General features: G+C 49.6%; 1 protein-coding gene across 1 annotated transcript in view; it reads left to right on the top strand.

The window, feature by feature from the left end:
• Positions 1–349: 349 nt before the first annotated feature.
• INPP5B (inositol polyphosphate-5-phosphatase B) overlaps positions 350–17,918 on the top strand; it is a 46,478-nt gene continuing 28,909 nt past the window's right edge. Inside the window, 9 exon segments of the mRNA XM_034649527.1 lie at positions 350–449; positions 832–926; positions 2,012–2,109; positions 2,226–2,255; positions 3,290–3,400; positions 7,890–8,075; positions 8,078–8,152; positions 8,155–8,195; positions 8,198–8,273. Of these exon segments, the coding sequence (XP_034505418.1) occupies positions 393–449; positions 832–926; positions 2,012–2,109; positions 2,226–2,255; positions 3,290–3,400; positions 7,890–8,075; positions 8,078–8,152; positions 8,155–8,195; positions 8,198–8,273 (769 nt within the window). The 5' untranslated portion in view covers positions 350–392.

The raw sequence follows: 17,918 nt of genomic DNA, 5'->3' as shown, positions 1-17,918 counted from the left end.
CTACTGCTCCCCAGGAAGGGAGGCAGAACCCTTTCCCAGGGGCCATGGGACCGTGTCACCCTCTCCGGTAATGGGACAAGGCACCCACCTTCCAACTAGTTGATGGGACCCCACTCAGAAACAACTGGATGCCCTTCCAGATGAAAGGTGGTACAATAAATTGTCCATTCCTCCAGGGCCAAAGGGATGGCCCCTCTCCCTAGAAACTAAAAGGCCCATCTAAGGAGGAGGAGGAGGACGGTCAGGCCTCCTCTACCCTCTCCTGTACAAGGGCCCCTCCTCCCAGCCCCCAGTCCTCTGAGGCAGCTCCATCACCTCCTAGGTAACTTGTTGACCAAAGCGGGCTCCCATCTGCTGTCTCCCCAGGGCGTGTCTGCTCCGCAGGGCTCAGCATGGACCAGTCCATGGCGATCCAGGAGACCCTGGCTGAGGGGGAATACTGCATCATCATATCCTTCCCAGCACTGAGCTCCCAGCCCCAGCACCCGCCCTGGCCCTGGGGGGTGGAATGGACCATGTCTATGTGTCTATCTGCTCTCCTCCCTCTCTCTTTGCTGTCGGGGGAGAAGGAAACCAGTAGTTACTAAGTACTTGCTCTGTACTGGACTCTGCCCAGTGCTTTAAATATGCTGTTGTCCCAGCCTCCTGTGAAGCTGGGGGTTATTATCCCCATTTCACGGATGAGGAAGGGTCAGAGAGGTGAAGTGACCTGCCCAAGGTTACATGGTGAATCTGAGTGAGCCACGGAAGGGCAGGGAAGGTGGGCTGGGCTGGGCTGGCAGAGGCCTGGCCTCGGGTTTTGTTTTCGTTTCCCTTGACCCTACCCATCAGGCAGTACAAGGTGTGCTGTGCGAGGGAGACAGCAGGCAGAGCCGCCTCCTGGGACTCGTGCGCCACCGCCCGAAGCGAGGTGGCCAGGAACATGCGTAAGTGACCGGTTTGGTCCTTGCCTGTCGGTCCTTGGGGTCGTTCTTCACTGTACCCTCCAGCTGGACTTCAGCCATCCCTCTGGGGCCGGGTCTAAGTCTTCTAGATTATTTATAATGATGCCTAATATTGTTTGAACACTATATGCTAAGCCGTTCATGTGTTAGCTCATTTAATCCTCAAAATCTGATGAAAAAACTCCTCAAGCATAGATGACTTCATGTACTTGTCCAGATCTTGAGTTGCGTAGTCTGGCTGCCTGAGTTCAAGTCCAGGTTTTATTACTTCTAAGCCACATGACCTTTTTTTTTCTTTTTGTTTTAGAGAGAGAGCGTGAGAGCAAATGGGGCAGAGAGGGGCAGGGGAGAGGGAAAGAGAGAATCTTAAGCAGGCCCCACAACATGGAGCCCCACGCAGGGTTCTATCTCTGAGAGCATGACCTGAGCCAAAATCAAGAGTTGGATGCTTAACCGCGTGAGCCATCCAGGTGCCCCCTGAGCCACATGATCTGAGCAAGCAGGCTCTGTTCTTCAGTTTGTCCAGATTAAAGATTAGAGTGAGTGAGTCCCTGTAAAATGTTTCAAACACCGTGAAGGACATAGAAAGTACCCAATATTGCTCGTAACGCCTACATATTACACAGAAGCAGAGAGAGAATGAAGACTAATCAAAGGTCTCAGAGCCAGAAGGTTAACCTCACGCTCTCAGAGCTGGGAGGGAGGGGCATGAGACACTTTCTAATCTACCACCCTCACTTTACAGAGAGCAAAACTGTGGTCAGAGAGGGAAAGGGGTGGCTGAGGTGGTGCTGTTGCTGTCACACACAATGGCTAGATCACGCACGTGGTTTACTCACAGAGCGGGGGCACCCCAAAATGAGACACGTTCAGCTTTGAGGACCTATCTGTAGAATTATGGTCTCTGATAGGCACCGTGGACAGAGAGGGCACGAGGATTGTGCATAGCTGGGGACCACCAGCACTATCCTAGGGACCAAGGAGGGAATGTGAGCACCCAAGGCCTCCGCAATGGGCCTGAGGGATGGCCAGTGGGCCCTGTCTTCACTGCTGCTTCCTGCCCCTAGTCTCTTCCTGTATACGCACCGGAGGATGGCCATTACGGGGGACGATGTCTCTTTGGACCAGATAGTGCCAGTCTCGCGGGATTTTACACTGGAAGAAGGTGCCGCAGGGGCTGGGTGGTATGAGTCCCTCTCCTTTGGGTCCTTGGGTCATGTTTGCCCTTGCAGGGGCTAGGGTGCTCAGTGGCTAAGGGCCTTTTCTTTTCCCTCCCCACAGTGTCCCTGGACGGCGAACTCTACGTTCTTGGTGAGTGGTCCTTTCAGCGTGAGTCCCAGCTGGGGCAGGGGGTAGAGGGGCTGCAGAGAGAAGAATGGTGTGAAGTGAGAACACGCTGATGTCCTTCCTGTGGCCTGCACGACGCTGCAGGGTCAGGCCCGCCCACATCTCTGGCCTAGGTTCCATCATTCTCCTCCTTGCTGTACTTGGAATCCTCTGGATGGCTTCCATCATCTCAAACATGACACGGCCTCACCACCGAGCTCCTGCACATGCTGTTCCCTCTTCCTGAAAGCCCTCCCCCACCCCCCGCCCCAGCTCCTTTCACTTAGCCAACTCATCCTTCAGGGCTTCAGTTCACACTTTGCTTTTTCCAGGAAGCCTTTGTTGAGCCTCCTGAAACTGTCTGAGCCTCACTGATACCCGTTCCCTTTTCTCAGCCTCTCCAGGTCTCTGTCACTCACATTTTCTGTCGGTGGTGAATCTCTTTAATGCTTATCTCCTTTGCTAGACTACAGTGGTAGTGGCGGTGGTAATAACAACAGAAATGAGTATTTAATCCCTAGTTGTCTTATGCCAGGCACTGTGCTAAGAGCTTTACAGGCATCCTAGGCCGCTTTCCTCACAACTCCGTGAGGTTATCACTGTTCTCATCCCTATTTTGTGGGTGAAGTAACCGAGGCCCAGAGAAATTAAGTAACTTAGTAACTGGTGGAACCAGGCTTCAAACCCAGAATCCAGACTCTGGAGCCCACACTCTTGATCACTGTGCTTCAGACTGCAGGTCAGAGAACTCCTTCTCTTCCAGCCCCGTCTAGCACTCTTGTGGAGAGGCTTCCTGACTGTTAAAGCCTTGGTCCGCCCCCTCCCCTGAGTGAGGACGTTGTTCATTTGGAGCTCAGGGTGCAGAGATTCCCTTATGGCCCAGTAGCAGCCTTTGGTGAACTGCTTCAGGGCCGAAGGAGCTTTGGGATTTGGGGCTGCTGATTCTCCATTCTGGGGCCACCAGCCATAGCATTTGGTTCCTGGAGGCCAAGGACTCAATTCCCACCTACTCTGTGCAGGCTCAGATGTGACCGTCCAGCTGGACACAGCAGAGCTCAGCCTCGTATTCCAGCTGCCCTTTGGTTCACACACCAGGACATTCCTCCAAGAAGTTGCCAGGGCCTGTCCAGGTAGGTAAGACCCCAGGCTCTCTGGGGTGGGGTGGGGGCGTTGGCTAGGCACTGACTTACCCACTGCCAGTTGACTTTCCACCCTTTGGCCTCACACCCCACAGTTTCTGTGCCCTCTCAAAGCTGCTGGCATGAGGCCACAGTGCCCTCAGGCCGTGAGCCAACCATGTGTTTGCATTTCTGGTTTCCCATTTCCAGACCTGAGTTTTAACTCCAGCAGAGCTCCCTTTGTCCTCCTGGTTCTCGGCAGGGCTGCACAGGGTAGGCTGTGATTCTGATGCAGCATCTTCTACAAGTTAGCATGGTCAGCAGCTTCTAGAGGCCCATCTTCCTTCTCGCTGGCAATCACAGCTAGAACCAAGAGAAGTCCGGCATGTGGGCTCTCCTGCCCTTGAACCCTGCTCTCTCCCACTGCAGCTGAGGAAAGAGTCTAGCTTTGGCTTAGCAGTGAGAGGTTAGTAGCTTCTTGGGCAGAATTTGTTTAGATCAGGATTTCAGCCAGGCGGGTAAAGGAGAGTTTGTACAGAACAGAGGGTTAGCCACAGAACACGCAAATCCGAGGTACCAGGTGCTGGGCTTAGGTGTTACCCAACACTATTACGTGTTTCCTTTCCAGCCAACACCTTGTCTCTATGGGAATAGGGCGGGGGACACCTCCCTTCCACCGTGGTCTCACCACAGAGACTGAACATGCAGGGGGCTCCAACTTAGCTCGCCTGGTATGCCAGGAAGGAGACTGGCTTTGGGCGTAGCCTGGCACAAGTGGGAAAAGCAAGTAGAAACAAGAATACAGAGCCTTGAATGCCTGGTTAAGGGGTTTAAAGTTTATTCTATGAGCAGGGGGAGATTTGTCTCCAAAGCTTCAACTAATAAGGATAACTCATCTTATGATTATTACTAGTAGGTGTAGGGGGCTAATAGAAGTCCAAGGTGCTATCCATTGCGCTATGGAGCCTGTAGGAGGGGTAATAGTAAACAGCAAAGTGCATGGACCTTGAAGCTACACAGCCCCTTGCCTTTGAAACCTATCTTTGCTGATCCCTAGCTGTGTGTGACTTGGGGCAAACCACCTCACCTCTCTGAACCTTGGCTTGTAGACTTGTGTATGTAAAGAATATCTTCCTCATGGAGTTGTGAGAAATAAATAGCATAACACATATGAAAGCTCATAGTAGGAGCTCAGAAACTGCTTCTTCCTTCTGTACAAGAGGGTCCATAACTTAGCTAACATTCATTGTTGACGCAATGTGTGTTCGACCCCATTCTAGGAACTTTTCACACATTATGTCATTATCGCAGACTTACAAGGTAGGTATTAGCAACATCTCCATTTTGCAGATCAGGAACCTGAGGCTCAGAGAGGGTAGGTGTCTTGCCTAAAGTCACAGCTGGTAAACCATGGAGCCAGGATGAGACAGGACGAGACAGTCTCCTCCAGAGCTTGAGCTCTTATGGGTTTTGTTTGCTTGTTTGTTTTAAAGATTTTATTTATTTATTTGAGAGAGAGACAGAGAGAGAGCACAAACAGGGGGAGGGAAGATGAGCAGAGGAAGAGGGACAAGGCACGAGCAAACTCCCCGCTGACACAAAGTCCCATGCAGGGCTCGATCCCGTGACCCTGAGATCATGACCTGAGCGCAAGTCAGATGCTTAACCAACTGAGCCACCCAGGCACCCCGAGCTCTTATGTTTTCATGCAGAATCTTTTACAAGTGCTTCCTAAGCTCCTGCCGCCCTATCCCATAGAAACTTACACATCATGGGGGAAGTGATGTGTAAGCTGAGAGCTGAAAGATGAATGAGTTTTTTCCCAGGCAGGCAACAAGGGGGAAGGGCTGTTAGAGGGAAGAACAGGTTGTTGGGTGGGATTGAACGTGGGGTAGGAGGGCATAGAGGGAGCTGAGCCAGGAGAGGCCAGCACAGCAGCTCGGGAAGGGTTTTGAACAACCAACAGGGACCCTGGACTTTGCCCTACAGCTTGTGGGGAGCTGTAGGAGTTTTAAACAAAGGAATGACAAGGTAGGATTTGCCTGTAGGAAAAGTTCCTCCGGCAACTGGTGCTGAAGCGGAGAGCCTAGAGCGGGGAGGTCAGTGGAATTGTATTTCAGGGCTTCAGGTGTAAAAACTTAGGCTTGGAGGGGTGCCTGGGTAGCTCAGCCAGTTGAGCACCTGGCTCTTGGTTTCGGCTCTGGTCGTGATCTCAGGGTCGTGGGATCAAGCCCCAGGTCGGACTCAGCATGGGGTCTGCTTAAGATTCTGTCTCCCTCTGGGGTGCCTGGGTGGCTCAGTCATTAAGCGTCTGCCTTCGGCTCAGGGCGTGATCCCGGCGTTATGGGATCAAGCCCCACATCAGGCTCCTCCGCTATGAGCCTGCTTCTTCCACTCCCACTCCCCCTGCTTGTGTTCCCTCTCTCGCTGGCTGTCTCTATCTCTGTGGAATAAATAAATAAAATCTTAAAAAAAAAAACTAACATTTAAAAAAAAAAGATTCTGTCTCCCTCCACCCCACCCCCACTCAAGTAAATAAATCTAACAAAACAAAACAACAACAACAAAAAACCCAGAGTCTTGGGCTAGGGCCTGGTAACGGGGATGGGGAGGAGAAGGTACACCAGAGAGCTCAAACTGGAGGAATGAAGGTGCCACGGGGGCAGTGAGTTTGGGCTGTGTTCACAACTTCACCCCCAGTGGTCAGAACAGTGCCTGGCACTTAGTAGATACTTCATGGGTATGTGTTGAATGGAAGAACAGAGCTTGAGGCCTGCTGTGAGTATGGAGAGAGAGTCAAGGCTGACTTCCCTCTTTTAGGTTTAAGTGTGCGTCTATCAAGTTCTCTGAGCAGTCGTCCCGATGTGAACTTCCTCAGGGAGGGGCCCGGGTAAGAGGAGACTCTCACTGATGAAGGTGCTTAGGTGTCTACCAGCCCAACCCTCGTATTTTACAGATAAAGGGACTGGAGTCCAGCATGAGGTGTGAGGTGAAAGGTAAAAGGAAATAGGTTTTCTCCACCTAGTCCTTGGTGGATAATGTGCAGCACGAAAGGGAGTAGGCTAAGCACCTTTATCAAGAGACCAGAGTCAGAGGAAAGAAGTAGCTAACCCGAAATGAGCACTTACTACCACGTCCTAGACATTTTTCTAGACATCTAGACAATGCACACCAACCACGTTCTCCTCTTCTGTCTTTTGAGCAGTAATAAAGAGTAGATATCCTGTTTTATAGATGAGTAAACTGACATAGAGAAGGTAAGTAATTTACCCAACGTCATTCATCAATTGAAGTCATATGACGAGGTTTGGAACCCCAGGTTCTAACTCATGCCCACGGGGTCCAGAGATTTCAGTTCAGATCCCAGCTCCTCACCTCCTCGTTGTGAATGTGAACAATATATTTTATTTCTTTAGGCCTTGGCTTTATCATTTGTACGACGGAGATATGAACCTGCCCTCTCTACTACTCCAAGAGTTTTGTGAGGATCAGATGAGGCCCAGGATGGGTTAACAGTATGTAAATGCTGAAAAGAATTTAAAAGCCGTGTCTGGCGGTGCCACACTGGGGCCTGGAACCCAAATCTCTTCATTTATTTTATTTTTATTTATTTATTTATTTATTTTTTATTTTTTTATTTTTTTATTTTTTTTTTTTAAAGATTTTATTTATTTATTTGACAGAGATAGAGACAGCCCAGCGAGAGAGGGAACACAAGCAGGGGGAGTGGGAGAGGAAGAAGCAGGCTCACAGCAGAGGCGCCTGATGTGGGGCTCGATCCCATAACACCGGGATCACGCCCTGAGCCGAAGGCAGACGCTTAACCGCTGTGCCACCCAGGCGCCCCTAAATCTCTTCATTTATGATGCCCTTGCAAATCCAATTCAGTTCGGTCAGGTTCATGCAGTTTTACAAGAACAGGCAAAGAGCATAGGAGACCAAAAGCGCTTTGGGGCTCAAACCTGCGTTTGAGTGAGAGGCAGAACGGTTCAAGAATTTCTAGGAGGGAGTGGCAGTCTGGTTAAGGGGGAACCAGAGGACTTGCCTTTGAGAGGACTTGTCTTGAAGGCATATCTCATAGCAAGCACACTGCTTTTACTTAGAGTGTGTGTTTATTTGGAGTAGTTTACAAGTCGCTGACGGAGATTATGGGCAATTAAAGCACCCAACCCACTCACTGCTACTGACGGCTATCGGTGACTTTAGACTTAAGGTCTCTGAGCTCAGCTGCCATGGGATAATAGTTCCCTACCGGTGAGGATGAAGGAGTAATACACGTATGAAGCACAGACGTTGGCACATGGTTATCACGGAGGAAGGGCACTTCTGTTTTCACATTTGTTATTGCATTTGAATCTGAAACGCACCGAGTGCGCAGGGAAACAGGCTTAGAGACTCTCCCGGGAGGCTGAGCGACTTGCTCACCGGCATACAGGCATGTAGAGGTGGAATCGGCTCTTCAAGCCCATGGCTCAGCATTCCCTCCATGTCCCCGCCACAGGTTTCGACCCTGCGACTCCGGATCCTGAGTTCCTGTGGCTGTCTCGATACAGGTGCACCGGGCCGGAGCCCGAGCCGCCCACGCCGCTCTGTTGGAACGCGCCTCCCGGCACCGGGCCGCGATGCGCGGGAATTGGCGGAGGCAGGTATCCGTCTCGAAAGGGGTGCTGGGGATTGGAAGAGGTGCGGCTACAGGGGCGGGCTCGTTTCCGCTTAGGGGCGGGGCTATGGGGAAGCTCGGCCTTCGATTGGCGGAGGTGACATACGGGGCGGATCCCTCTGGGGGCGGAGCGGGCGGGGCGGTGCTGGCGGCGTGATGAAGAGCTTGAAGAGGCAGGCAGGGAAATGTCCGCCGCCGCCGGCACTCGGGACTGCGACTCTGCAGGTCTTTGGCGGGCTGTGGGTAGCTGGGCTGGGGCTCTGGGCGGGGGCGCGGCGGCGGGACCGGTCTGTGGGTGGGCACGGTCTGCGGCTTGGCCGGTGGACGCGCGGGGCAAAGACCAAGGTCCTGGCCGTTCGGAGGTGGGGACGCTGGGACTGAAGTTCCGTGGGGGTGTTATTCTTAGCCGGCGTGGTGAGGGCAGGCGGATGGCTCTGTGGTACTCAGAAATCTAGAGGCTGGGGTTGTATTAAAGCTCCGTTCCTGACTCGCTGTGTGACCTGGGGCCAGTCGCTGCCCCTCTCTGAGCCTCAGTTTCTCCATCCTGACCTTCCGTGTTTGGCTTGTGTTGGGGGTGCGCTCGCCATGACGGTGCCTTGCTTTGGGGGACGAAGGGTGTGTGTAGTGGGGCTGCCTGGCTCTCTTGTCGGTCTTCGGCCCGTGTGATAGGTGGGGCTATGCACAGATCTGGAGCGGCCACCCGGGCAATGGAGGCCAGGATGAAGTTACAGGTGAACGGGCCTAGATTTTTTAAACCGAGCCCTTAATGGGGAATGTTGTGCAGCACAAAAGGCCAATTGTTGAGCAGGAGGTTTCGGAAAGCCAGAGGCCCAGGGCTGAAGTTTGCGTCAGTCTGGTGCTTTGGGAGGACCTGCAGACCTGGATTTTCTCTCCGGCTGCTGGATTTTCTGCAAGCACTCTCTGGTATGTTCTTCTCCTGGGTGTGCCCATGCGGCTGCAGTTACGTGTGAGCTTTGGCATGACCACTGGTACCCATTCGTGCCCCTTTTCTCAGCCATTTGTGAAAGATGAAGAGTCTGTCAAGTAGCGGTGTAAGTGTGGGCCAGCACTCCACTTGCTCTTATAAGGCTTGGAAACTCTGAGGGGCTGGGGCAAGGGGGGTGGGGATAGCATGTTGCACAAAGTTTGTAAAATGAGAGGAAATTGGGTGAGCAAAGGACTTCCTCAGTGCTCATGCTTTTCCTTCATTGCAGCTGCCACGGTTGAAGCGCCTGATGGGGCTGATAGTTGGCATCTTTCAAGGGCTTATCTCTTCTCACTTCAAGTACTGATCTTGAGACAGCTATTGCTTCAGTTCCCATGGCATTCTGGGCCGTGGTGCTGGGACTGGTGAGAGCCTGCGGTTGAGAACGGGCCCAGTGGCCCCAGAAAGAGGTGGGCTGTGTTTTCGCAGCCAGGGTGCCGGCGCCAGGTTGCTGGAGTGCTTCGTTCCCTAAGTGGAGCGAGGTCTTCTGGGAGAAATCAGGACAGCTCTGAAGCCAGTTGTCTGCCCCTGAGTAATAAATGCACAGGGATCTCAGAATCTTTTGTTTCTGTTCAAAAAACAAAACCTGGTCACATGCTGGTGAGGAATTATTGTCAAGGTTTTGGTTTTATTTTTGGTTTAAAATGATCTAGCCCCATCACAGCACCTACAGCAAGCGGGGTTACGCTCTTCATTGCTCCGTTGCTCGTGTTAAAATTGGTTAAGAGATGGCACCACGCCCCCAGTTCTGTCTCTCCTCTCTGTTTCCAGAGTTGCTGTGGCCTCAGAGGAGAGTCACTCTTTAGGCTTCCTCCGGATGTTCTGGACAGTCCAGGCCCCAAGGGAGACAGGTAGTGGGTTTGGTTCTTCTGATATGTATATGATCAAAACACCCACTTCCTGATAGCCTGAGGAACCAACTCGAGGCACAAGGCTGCTTTAAAATGCTACTGGTATTGCACTTCAGGAGAAATGGGGCTCCCTGAAGGAGCTGACAGTCTAACAGAGAGGGGTCTGATAGTCCATACAGAGAGGTAAGAGAATAGCCCGGCAGGACAACAGCGGTCCTTGGAGGGTGAGCCAAGGGTAAGAGCACCTCAGAGGCCTACTATTTTGGGGGCAAGGTGAATCTGGTCTTCCCTCCTTGCCTTTGTCTTGGTAGAGAAAGGAAAGATCTCACTGTTGTTTCTCTCCCCTATGTCCATGCTCTGGTTTGTCTCTGCTGCATTCAGGGGTGTCAGGCCAAGTTTGGTAGGCATTGTAGATTGGAGTGCGTGCGTTCAGGTTCAGAGTGGTGTCTTTGAGCTAAGTTGTGATGTTGAAATGCGATGGGCTGCTGGTGGAGTGGCAGCCTGTTCATCTGATTCTCTCGGGCTAAGGCATCGCACTGGCCTCAGACAAGTAGCTATCACAGGTGGGGGCTTTTCTGCTTTTTCACTTCTTTGCTCTTCTCTATGTAGCTTTTTCTTTCCTTGAAAAGAAGTAAGGACAAATGCCTTCTTATTCCTATCCAGCAAGTGAAGGTGCTCTTATCCAGAAAGCCCCTTGGGGGATCCTGCATAGGCCTCCGTACTCATCCCTGTCCTTATGTAAAACATTCACCTGCATTTCATCCTGGGCATATGCAAAGACCCGGAGCTGTGTTCTGGAAGATTCTGAAGTATGCGCTAGAAAGGAAAAGAACTACTCAGAAGTTGGGGCTCTTCTGGGCTGATTTAACAAAGTGGTAATAACAAACAAATTTGGTCTTTTGAAGTGGTTTTCTTATTTCCATGGTTGATTCAAAGCGCAGCAGCTTTGTAGTAACTCAAATTTCAAATGAGATGTGCTGTGAGTATTTTTTCCCTTGGACCCAGGAAACAAAGCATTAAAGTCTGTCTGGTCTGAGAAAGGAAATGAATGCTATTTATATCTCAGGGCAGCCTAAAGGGTAACCTAGATCACTAGGGTAGAGAATGTTGGAAAAATAGCCCCTGGGATGGTCAGTCCCCCCACCCCCTCTCTTTCAATAAGTAAAATCTGTGTGACCAACAGATCCTTTTAATGTGGAGAAAAGGCATTCTCTTAGATGTTTCTGCAGGTAAGAATATCCCATCCTCTCTTTACCTTTGTGGGAAGTTCTGTTGGCTCCTAAGCAAATGAGTTTGAATCACTTTGTTTCTTCAAACAAAAGAGAACTGTGTGCTCCTTTTTCTTCCTCCTTCTGTTGTTCGCTTCTCCATTTTCCCTCTTTGTCCCATTTAACCTCATGTTTGTTTCTAGAACAGGAGAACCCCCCCCCCAAGACTTTTCTTTCCCTCAGAAAACAGTTTGTGTTGGAATTCTACAGTGGGAGTCTAGAGCAAGAGAAGTGACCCACAAACATTCATTTAGAAGTAGAGCTCTGCACAGAAAAATCCTCAGGGACGGAAGGTTCAGGAAGAGAGGCATCAATATTTATTAGAGGGAAGGCAGTGTTGGAATATAGAAGCTCACTGACTTGAATGTTTTCTTTGCTGCTTAAAATACACTGTAACAAATTTGTAGACTTTACGGCCGATGATACTTAGGCGAGCTGAAACTGGATGCGTGATGAGGATTTGAAGAAAGTGTGTGGCTAAGTGGCCTGGGATTTTTTTTTTCCTTATTGCACGTTGGTACAATATTAGATGTGTCTCTTGACCTTCCTTTCTTCCATCTATACAAGGAGAGCGAATGTTTGCCTCCTAAAAGGTCACCTCTGAATTATTTATTTATTTCACAGAGAGAGTGCAGGAGCAGGGGAGCAGCAGGCAGAGGGAGAGGGAGAAGCCAACTCCCCGCTGAGCAGGGAGCCTGATGCGGGACTTGATCCCAGCACCCCGAGATCATGACCTGAGCCGAAGGCAGATGGCTTAATGACTGAGCCACCCAGGCGCCCTACTTAGTTATTTATTTAAAGATTTTTATTTATTTGTGAGAGAGAGCATGCGACTGCACCTGTACACACACACACACACACACACACACACACACACACACACGAGTTGGGGAAGGGGCTGAGGGAGAGGGACAAGCAGACCCCGTGCTGAGGGCAGAGCTGGATTCCAGGACCCTGAGATCATGACCTGAGCCAAAGTCAGATGCTTAACCGACTGAGACACTCTGGTGCCCCTTTATTTATTTACTTTGAAAAATTTGTTTATTTATTTGAGGAAAGGGTAGAGGGAGCGAGAGGGAGAGAACCTCTGAATGATTTAGAGGTGCTTTCATTTGGGAAACACATTCAGGAATTGCAAATGCCCACTTCCCAGAGCTCAGAAACTGGCTGCTCTCTTCAGGGCCTATCCTAGGCTGGTTTCTTCCAGGGTAACTACCCATCATCTTCCTTCTGCCCTCCCTTTGGTTTCTTTTCTGTTACTAAAAACCTCGGTCATCCTGGACTCTTCCCTCTCCTCTTCTAATAGCCACATTCTGCCCATTCTTTTTCTGCAATTTTAAAATTTTTGGAAAATTAAAAAAAAAAATTTAAAGTCCCATAGTTGTGGAAGTAGCCTCTTACCTGCACGAACCCAGTGGCTTCCTTACAAGCCTTCCTAACCTTAAGGCTTCTTCTCCCTAGGGCTCTCCTTAGACTCTAACTTTAATCGTACCCTACTATTTTGTATGTGAACTTAAATGTTGTACCACTCCCTGGCAGTCCACCGAATAAAGGTCAGATTCTTTTGCACAGCAGTTCAAGTCCTGCTAGCCTGGCTTCAGCCCCCCCTTATCTTATCTAGTCTTGCCTGCCCCAACTCACCTTCATTTCCTCTTACTTCAAACTCTGGCCTCTTGTAATTTTTGGATAAAGCCCTTTGCGTTTTCATCTTTGTTGACTGCTCATTCAGCTACATTTTTACAAGTTTGAACTTGCTGTTCTTAGCATTTTTGCATCCTCTCTCCCCTCTTCCGAATGCCAGTCTGAATGCCTTGCACATAGGTAGGTGCTCAAAAAAGGTCTGTGGCTTTGAGCTGTAGAGACCTATGCAGTTCAACCCCTAAAGTGCGTAGCCACGTGAGCAGCTCCTGCCCCCTTCCTCTCTGGGCATGCTCTGAACTCCTCTCCCCTCCCTTCCTGGTTTGCTCTTGCGCACTTCTCTTTTAGCTTTATCAGCAGACCACAGTTCACAGAAGGTCCAGCGAAGGGAGAGCCTGGAGGGAAAAAGTCTGTCACCATGACAGCCTGTTGCTGTGAAGTGGTTGCGTTGGAGTCTTCCTCCTGGAAAGCTGACCTGGGCATGGTTAGTCCTTGCCAACCTAAGTCAGATTTGCACAGGGTACAAATGGGAGTTTGAATCCAGGGCTTATCAGTTTGCAGGACACAGAATGTGTTTTTAGAGATGTCTAAAGAAAGCAAAGAAAAGAAGAGAAAACTAAGAAGCATGGTTATTCAACTTTTAAGAAAGTAACAGAACTGTTTGGGTGGTGGCCAGGCTGAAAGGGGAAAAAGTGATTCTTTCCATTGTTTGTAATGCTGGGTGCCCTGTGTTATGGGCTTCTCTCCAGAGTTTCCTGCATGTTGCGCTATTTACTTAGCTCCCCCTGCCTTTTTTTTTTTTCTAAATAGACTCTACACCCAACATGGGGCTCAAACTCATGACCCCAAGATCAAGAATTGCCTGCTCTTCCAACTGAGCCAGCCAGGCGCCCCTAGCTCCCCTTTATCATAGAATAAAATCCAAACTCTACGTGGTATTCAAAGTCTTACCTTTGGCCATTTATTACTAGTATATATGTATTACTAACAAATCCTTTAAAATAAAAATTTGTTAAAAAATTTATTACTGTGAACTATTATTATTAGCAGTTACCATTTATTAAGTGCTTACTATGGGTCTGTGGGGCTGACATTGTGGCACAAAAGTTCAGTAAGAGGATGTCCTATTTCTCAGATGGAGAGATTGAGGCTCAGAGAGGGTGGGTAACATGACTGTGATCACTCACTGGTCTGAGGCAGAGTTGAGAATAGAACTCAAGTTGTCTGTTTGAATCAAATGCTTGAGCCCTAAACCTTTTGTATCCCCTAATGCTTCTCAAACAAAACTTTTCCTTTCTACTTGTTTTTGTTTTTTAAGATTTTATTTGTTTATTTGACAGAGAGAGAGAGGCAGCAAGAGAGGGAACACAAGCAGGGGGAGTGGGAGAGGCAGAAGCAGGCTTCCCACTGAGCAGGGAGCCTGATGTGGGGCTCGATCCCAGAACTCTGGGATCATGACCTGAGCCGAAGGCAGATGCTTAACGACTGAGCCACCCAGGCGCCCCTCCTTTCTACTTGTTTATACTACTTATTATTCCTTTTTTCTGAGGATAGCATAATGCCATGTCTTTGTACTGAAATTGTTTCTTCTGCCAGAAATGCTTTCTGATAGTTAATATAGTTTCCTGGTTAAGAGCACTCTGGACCCAGATTCCTTGGGTTTGAATCCTGGCTGTGCCATTTACTATCTGTGTGTTCTGGGGCAAGTTACTTAACCTCCTCCTATTTACCTTCTGTTCTGTAAAGTGCAGATAACAAGAGCACTTACCTGCTGAGTAGCTGTGAAGATTAAATAAACGTCGGGTGTTTAAAACCATGCCTGGCATGTAGTAAGCCTGAAGTATTCACTATTAATGTCATTCACAATAGTAGTACTATCACTGTCATCATTAACACAGCCTGACTTGGATTCTGGGTAGCGGGATCTGGATCTGTTTCTCTCCCTGTCAATTGAAAATATCTCTTGCTGGTATGTGTTGCCCTGTCTTAGGCTGCGAGAGCGCATGGCATGGCCCCTCTGTGTACACAACACAGTGTCACTGATAAGCATTGACCCAGCTCACTTACTGCTGCCAGTTTGAACCGTCAGGTATTTTGCTCACATGGTTTTGCCGGTTCTTCTAGTGTGCTGGAAATGGAATGCAAAGGCCAGTGGCTGAGAAGATAGGAAGCGTCCTCCCAGACCTGTCTAGTAGATGCTCAGCAAGGGGAGGACATGGTCTCCACCCAGCAATGACAGCCACATACCCACACACCCTGTGGACGCCACGGTGGTACTTTTGCTTTGTTATCCAAAGAGACGCCTAGAGTACTTGCCACTGGGCCTTGGTAGTTTCATTGAAGATGTTGTGCTCGTGCTTGCAGAGGGGGAGACTGTGGAGTCAGGCAGATCTGGGTTTTAATGTCACTTGTGCCATTTACTGGCTTGGTTCTGTGTCCTTGGGCACATCTGGTGCTATCTGCTGTGGGCCTCAGTATCCTTATTTGCAAAATGAAGCCAATAATTGGAAATAACAGAGGAAGCACTTAGGAGAATCCCTAGCAATTAGAGGGTACTTGATAAATGACAGGCGTTATCTTCAGAGCAGGGGGGGATTAGGAGTGTTAGAGTTGGGGAAAACAGTGGTAGAGGGAAAAGAGCTAACAGTTCCTGCATGTCTGCTGTGTACCAGGCATCGTGCTAGGCTCTTGACCCACTTAGATTTCATTTGGTTATTCTTTTGGCTTCTCTGTAAGTTTGGTGGTGTTATCCGCATTTTACAAATGAGGAGACAAATTAAGTAATTTGCTTAAGGTTTCATACGAGGTAATGGATGGAGCCAGTTAAAGAGCCAGGTCTGTTTTATTACAGAGCCAATGTTCCTTTCCCCCAAACACTCTAATTTCTCTTAAAGTGCCACACAAGTTCTGTGGATGAGAGGGCCTTCAGAAGTTGGAGAAATGATGACCGAGGACTAGTGTGGCGGTGGGAGTGGAGCTTCGTGGGGGAGGGCGTAGGAGTGGAGGCTGGCCTTTGCAGCAGGGGTGGCCGGCACATGGGAGGAGCTTCCCCTGGAGGCAGGCGTGAGGGTGGTGCACACGTACACGGTGAACCTGGCCATTTTATCTGTTTTGATCAGGCTGTTTTTAGGTGGTGGATCGGTGAGCTGGGCCAGGAGGGCCAATTTGCAAAGGGCTTCATCTGCCAGTTCGACCAGTTTGTATCTTAACCTGCAGGGAGCAGTGCAACGCTGAAAGCTTTAGAGCAGCGAGACAGGAAATCAGAGTTCAGTCTGGCCACGTACAGACACAGTGTTGGGTAGGGAGAAGATCTTGTAGCAGGAGACTCTTGCGGTGACAAGCGAGGAGAGGATGGCCTGGCGGAAGGCAGCCGTGGGAACAAAGTCAAAGACATCGGGGGCCCACCGGCTCTGGGGGCCCAGCGAGAGGGGTGAGCGGATGGCAGGATTGCACACTGGGCTGGCAGGGATGGGGCTGGTGCAGGTGACAAAGGGAGAGCTCAGGGAGAGGGCCCGGAAGTCAAACCACAGCTTTACCTGGGACGGATCAACACAGAATGTCGGAATGTAGGCAGTAGACAGTGGCAGGACTGCGCTCGGGTAGAACTGACGGCTCCGTTTGGAGTGGACTCTGAAGACCGAGGGTTCTTGTAGAAGAGGAGTGTGACCTAGATCGGTACCGCTCACGGTGGCGGCCACATATGGCTATTTACATTTAATTTAGGTAAATAGAATAAAAAATCCGGTTTCTCGTTCGCTCTAGAAACATTTCGAGTGTTTCAGCGTGGCCAGTGGCTCCTCTTTTCAGGCAGTGAAGTTGTAGAACATTTCTGCCATCACAGAAAGTTGTGTTGGATCGCTCTGGTCTAGATCTTGGGGAGTACCTACAGACACCTAGGGGATCTGCAGGGGGAAATGGAGCAAGAGGAGGAGACAGAAGGAGCAACTGAATGAAGAAGTAGCGTTGCTGGGGAAGAGAAAGAAACAAAGAATTTTGTTGCTTCTCGGATAATTCTCGAAAGATGTCAGGTACTTGGATTTGGGTTTAAATTTACTTTTTTCCCCTTGTGTGATGCCCTGTTGGAGAAAAAGCCCCAACCCCAAATCAGTGATAGGCCTGGCTACAAGATATTGACCCACTGGTTTCTCCCCTTCCAGGCTTTCCAATGTGTGTATGTATGTGTCTATAAAATGTATAGGTATATTTATAAACATGTTCTATACGTACACACATACACACTCTAGTCCTTTCTGATGTGCGTAGCTATGTCAGGCCATGCTCTTAACTGCCATCTTCAGTCCCTTATCAGCAGTTCTGAAGTCCTAAAAGCTCCAAAGACTGAAAATTTTTTTTTGCAAGTTTGGCCCAAGCTCAGTTTGGCAGTAAGACTCGCTTGAACTGACATGAGGCTATTTATAGGCTTTATTTATTCCACCCCATATTACTACTCCTAAGTTGCACTGCGGAAGTATTAAAGTGATGATTCCTGGTGTCGCCTCTGACTCTGCTGGGGGTGTTGTATTATAGACAGCGTAGGTAATGTACTAGCTCTCTAAAATCCCTCCAGTTCTGGGGCGCCTGGGTGGCTCAGTAGGTTAAGTGTCTGCTTTCGGCTCAGGTCGTGATCCCAGGATCCTGGGATCAAGTCCCACATCAGGCTCCCTGCTTAGTGGGGAGCCTGCTTCTCCCTCTCCCTCTGCCTCCTGCTCTGCCTACTGCACGCTCGCTCTCTCTGTCTCTCATTCTTTGTCAAATACATAAATAAATAATCTTAAAAAAACTAAATAAAATCTCCCACATTCTGAATTCCAAATTACACTTGGCCCCAAGGGTTTCAGATCAGGAATTGGGGATCTTTTTAGGCTCTGTTGCTGCTTGGGGTAAGGAAGGGGCCTCCAGGGGCAGTGTCATCTATTTAGCTAGACCTGGGAGAGGGGTTTTGGTTCTGTAAGCTGTACAGCGCAATGCGAAGAACTTGCAAGAACAAAAGCACTTCTGCAGTTTTATACACCCAGACCAAGCTGCTACTATGGTCGACCTACTTCCTCCGTAGGCTCTTATAGGGACATGGTTTCACTTGTAGGTGTGAAAGGTGGTCATCAAGAGAACACCTAGGGGGCGCCTGGGT

This window comes from Ailuropoda melanoleuca, chromosome 2 (assembly GCF_002007445.2).
Source record: "Ailuropoda melanoleuca isolate Jingjing chromosome 2, ASM200744v2, whole genome shotgun sequence".
Taxonomy (NCBI): Eukaryota; Metazoa; Chordata; class Mammalia; order Carnivora; family Ursidae; genus Ailuropoda; species Ailuropoda melanoleuca.
The sequence above is the reverse complement of the archived record's forward strand: the minus strand, read 5'-3'. Positions and strand labels throughout refer to the sequence as shown.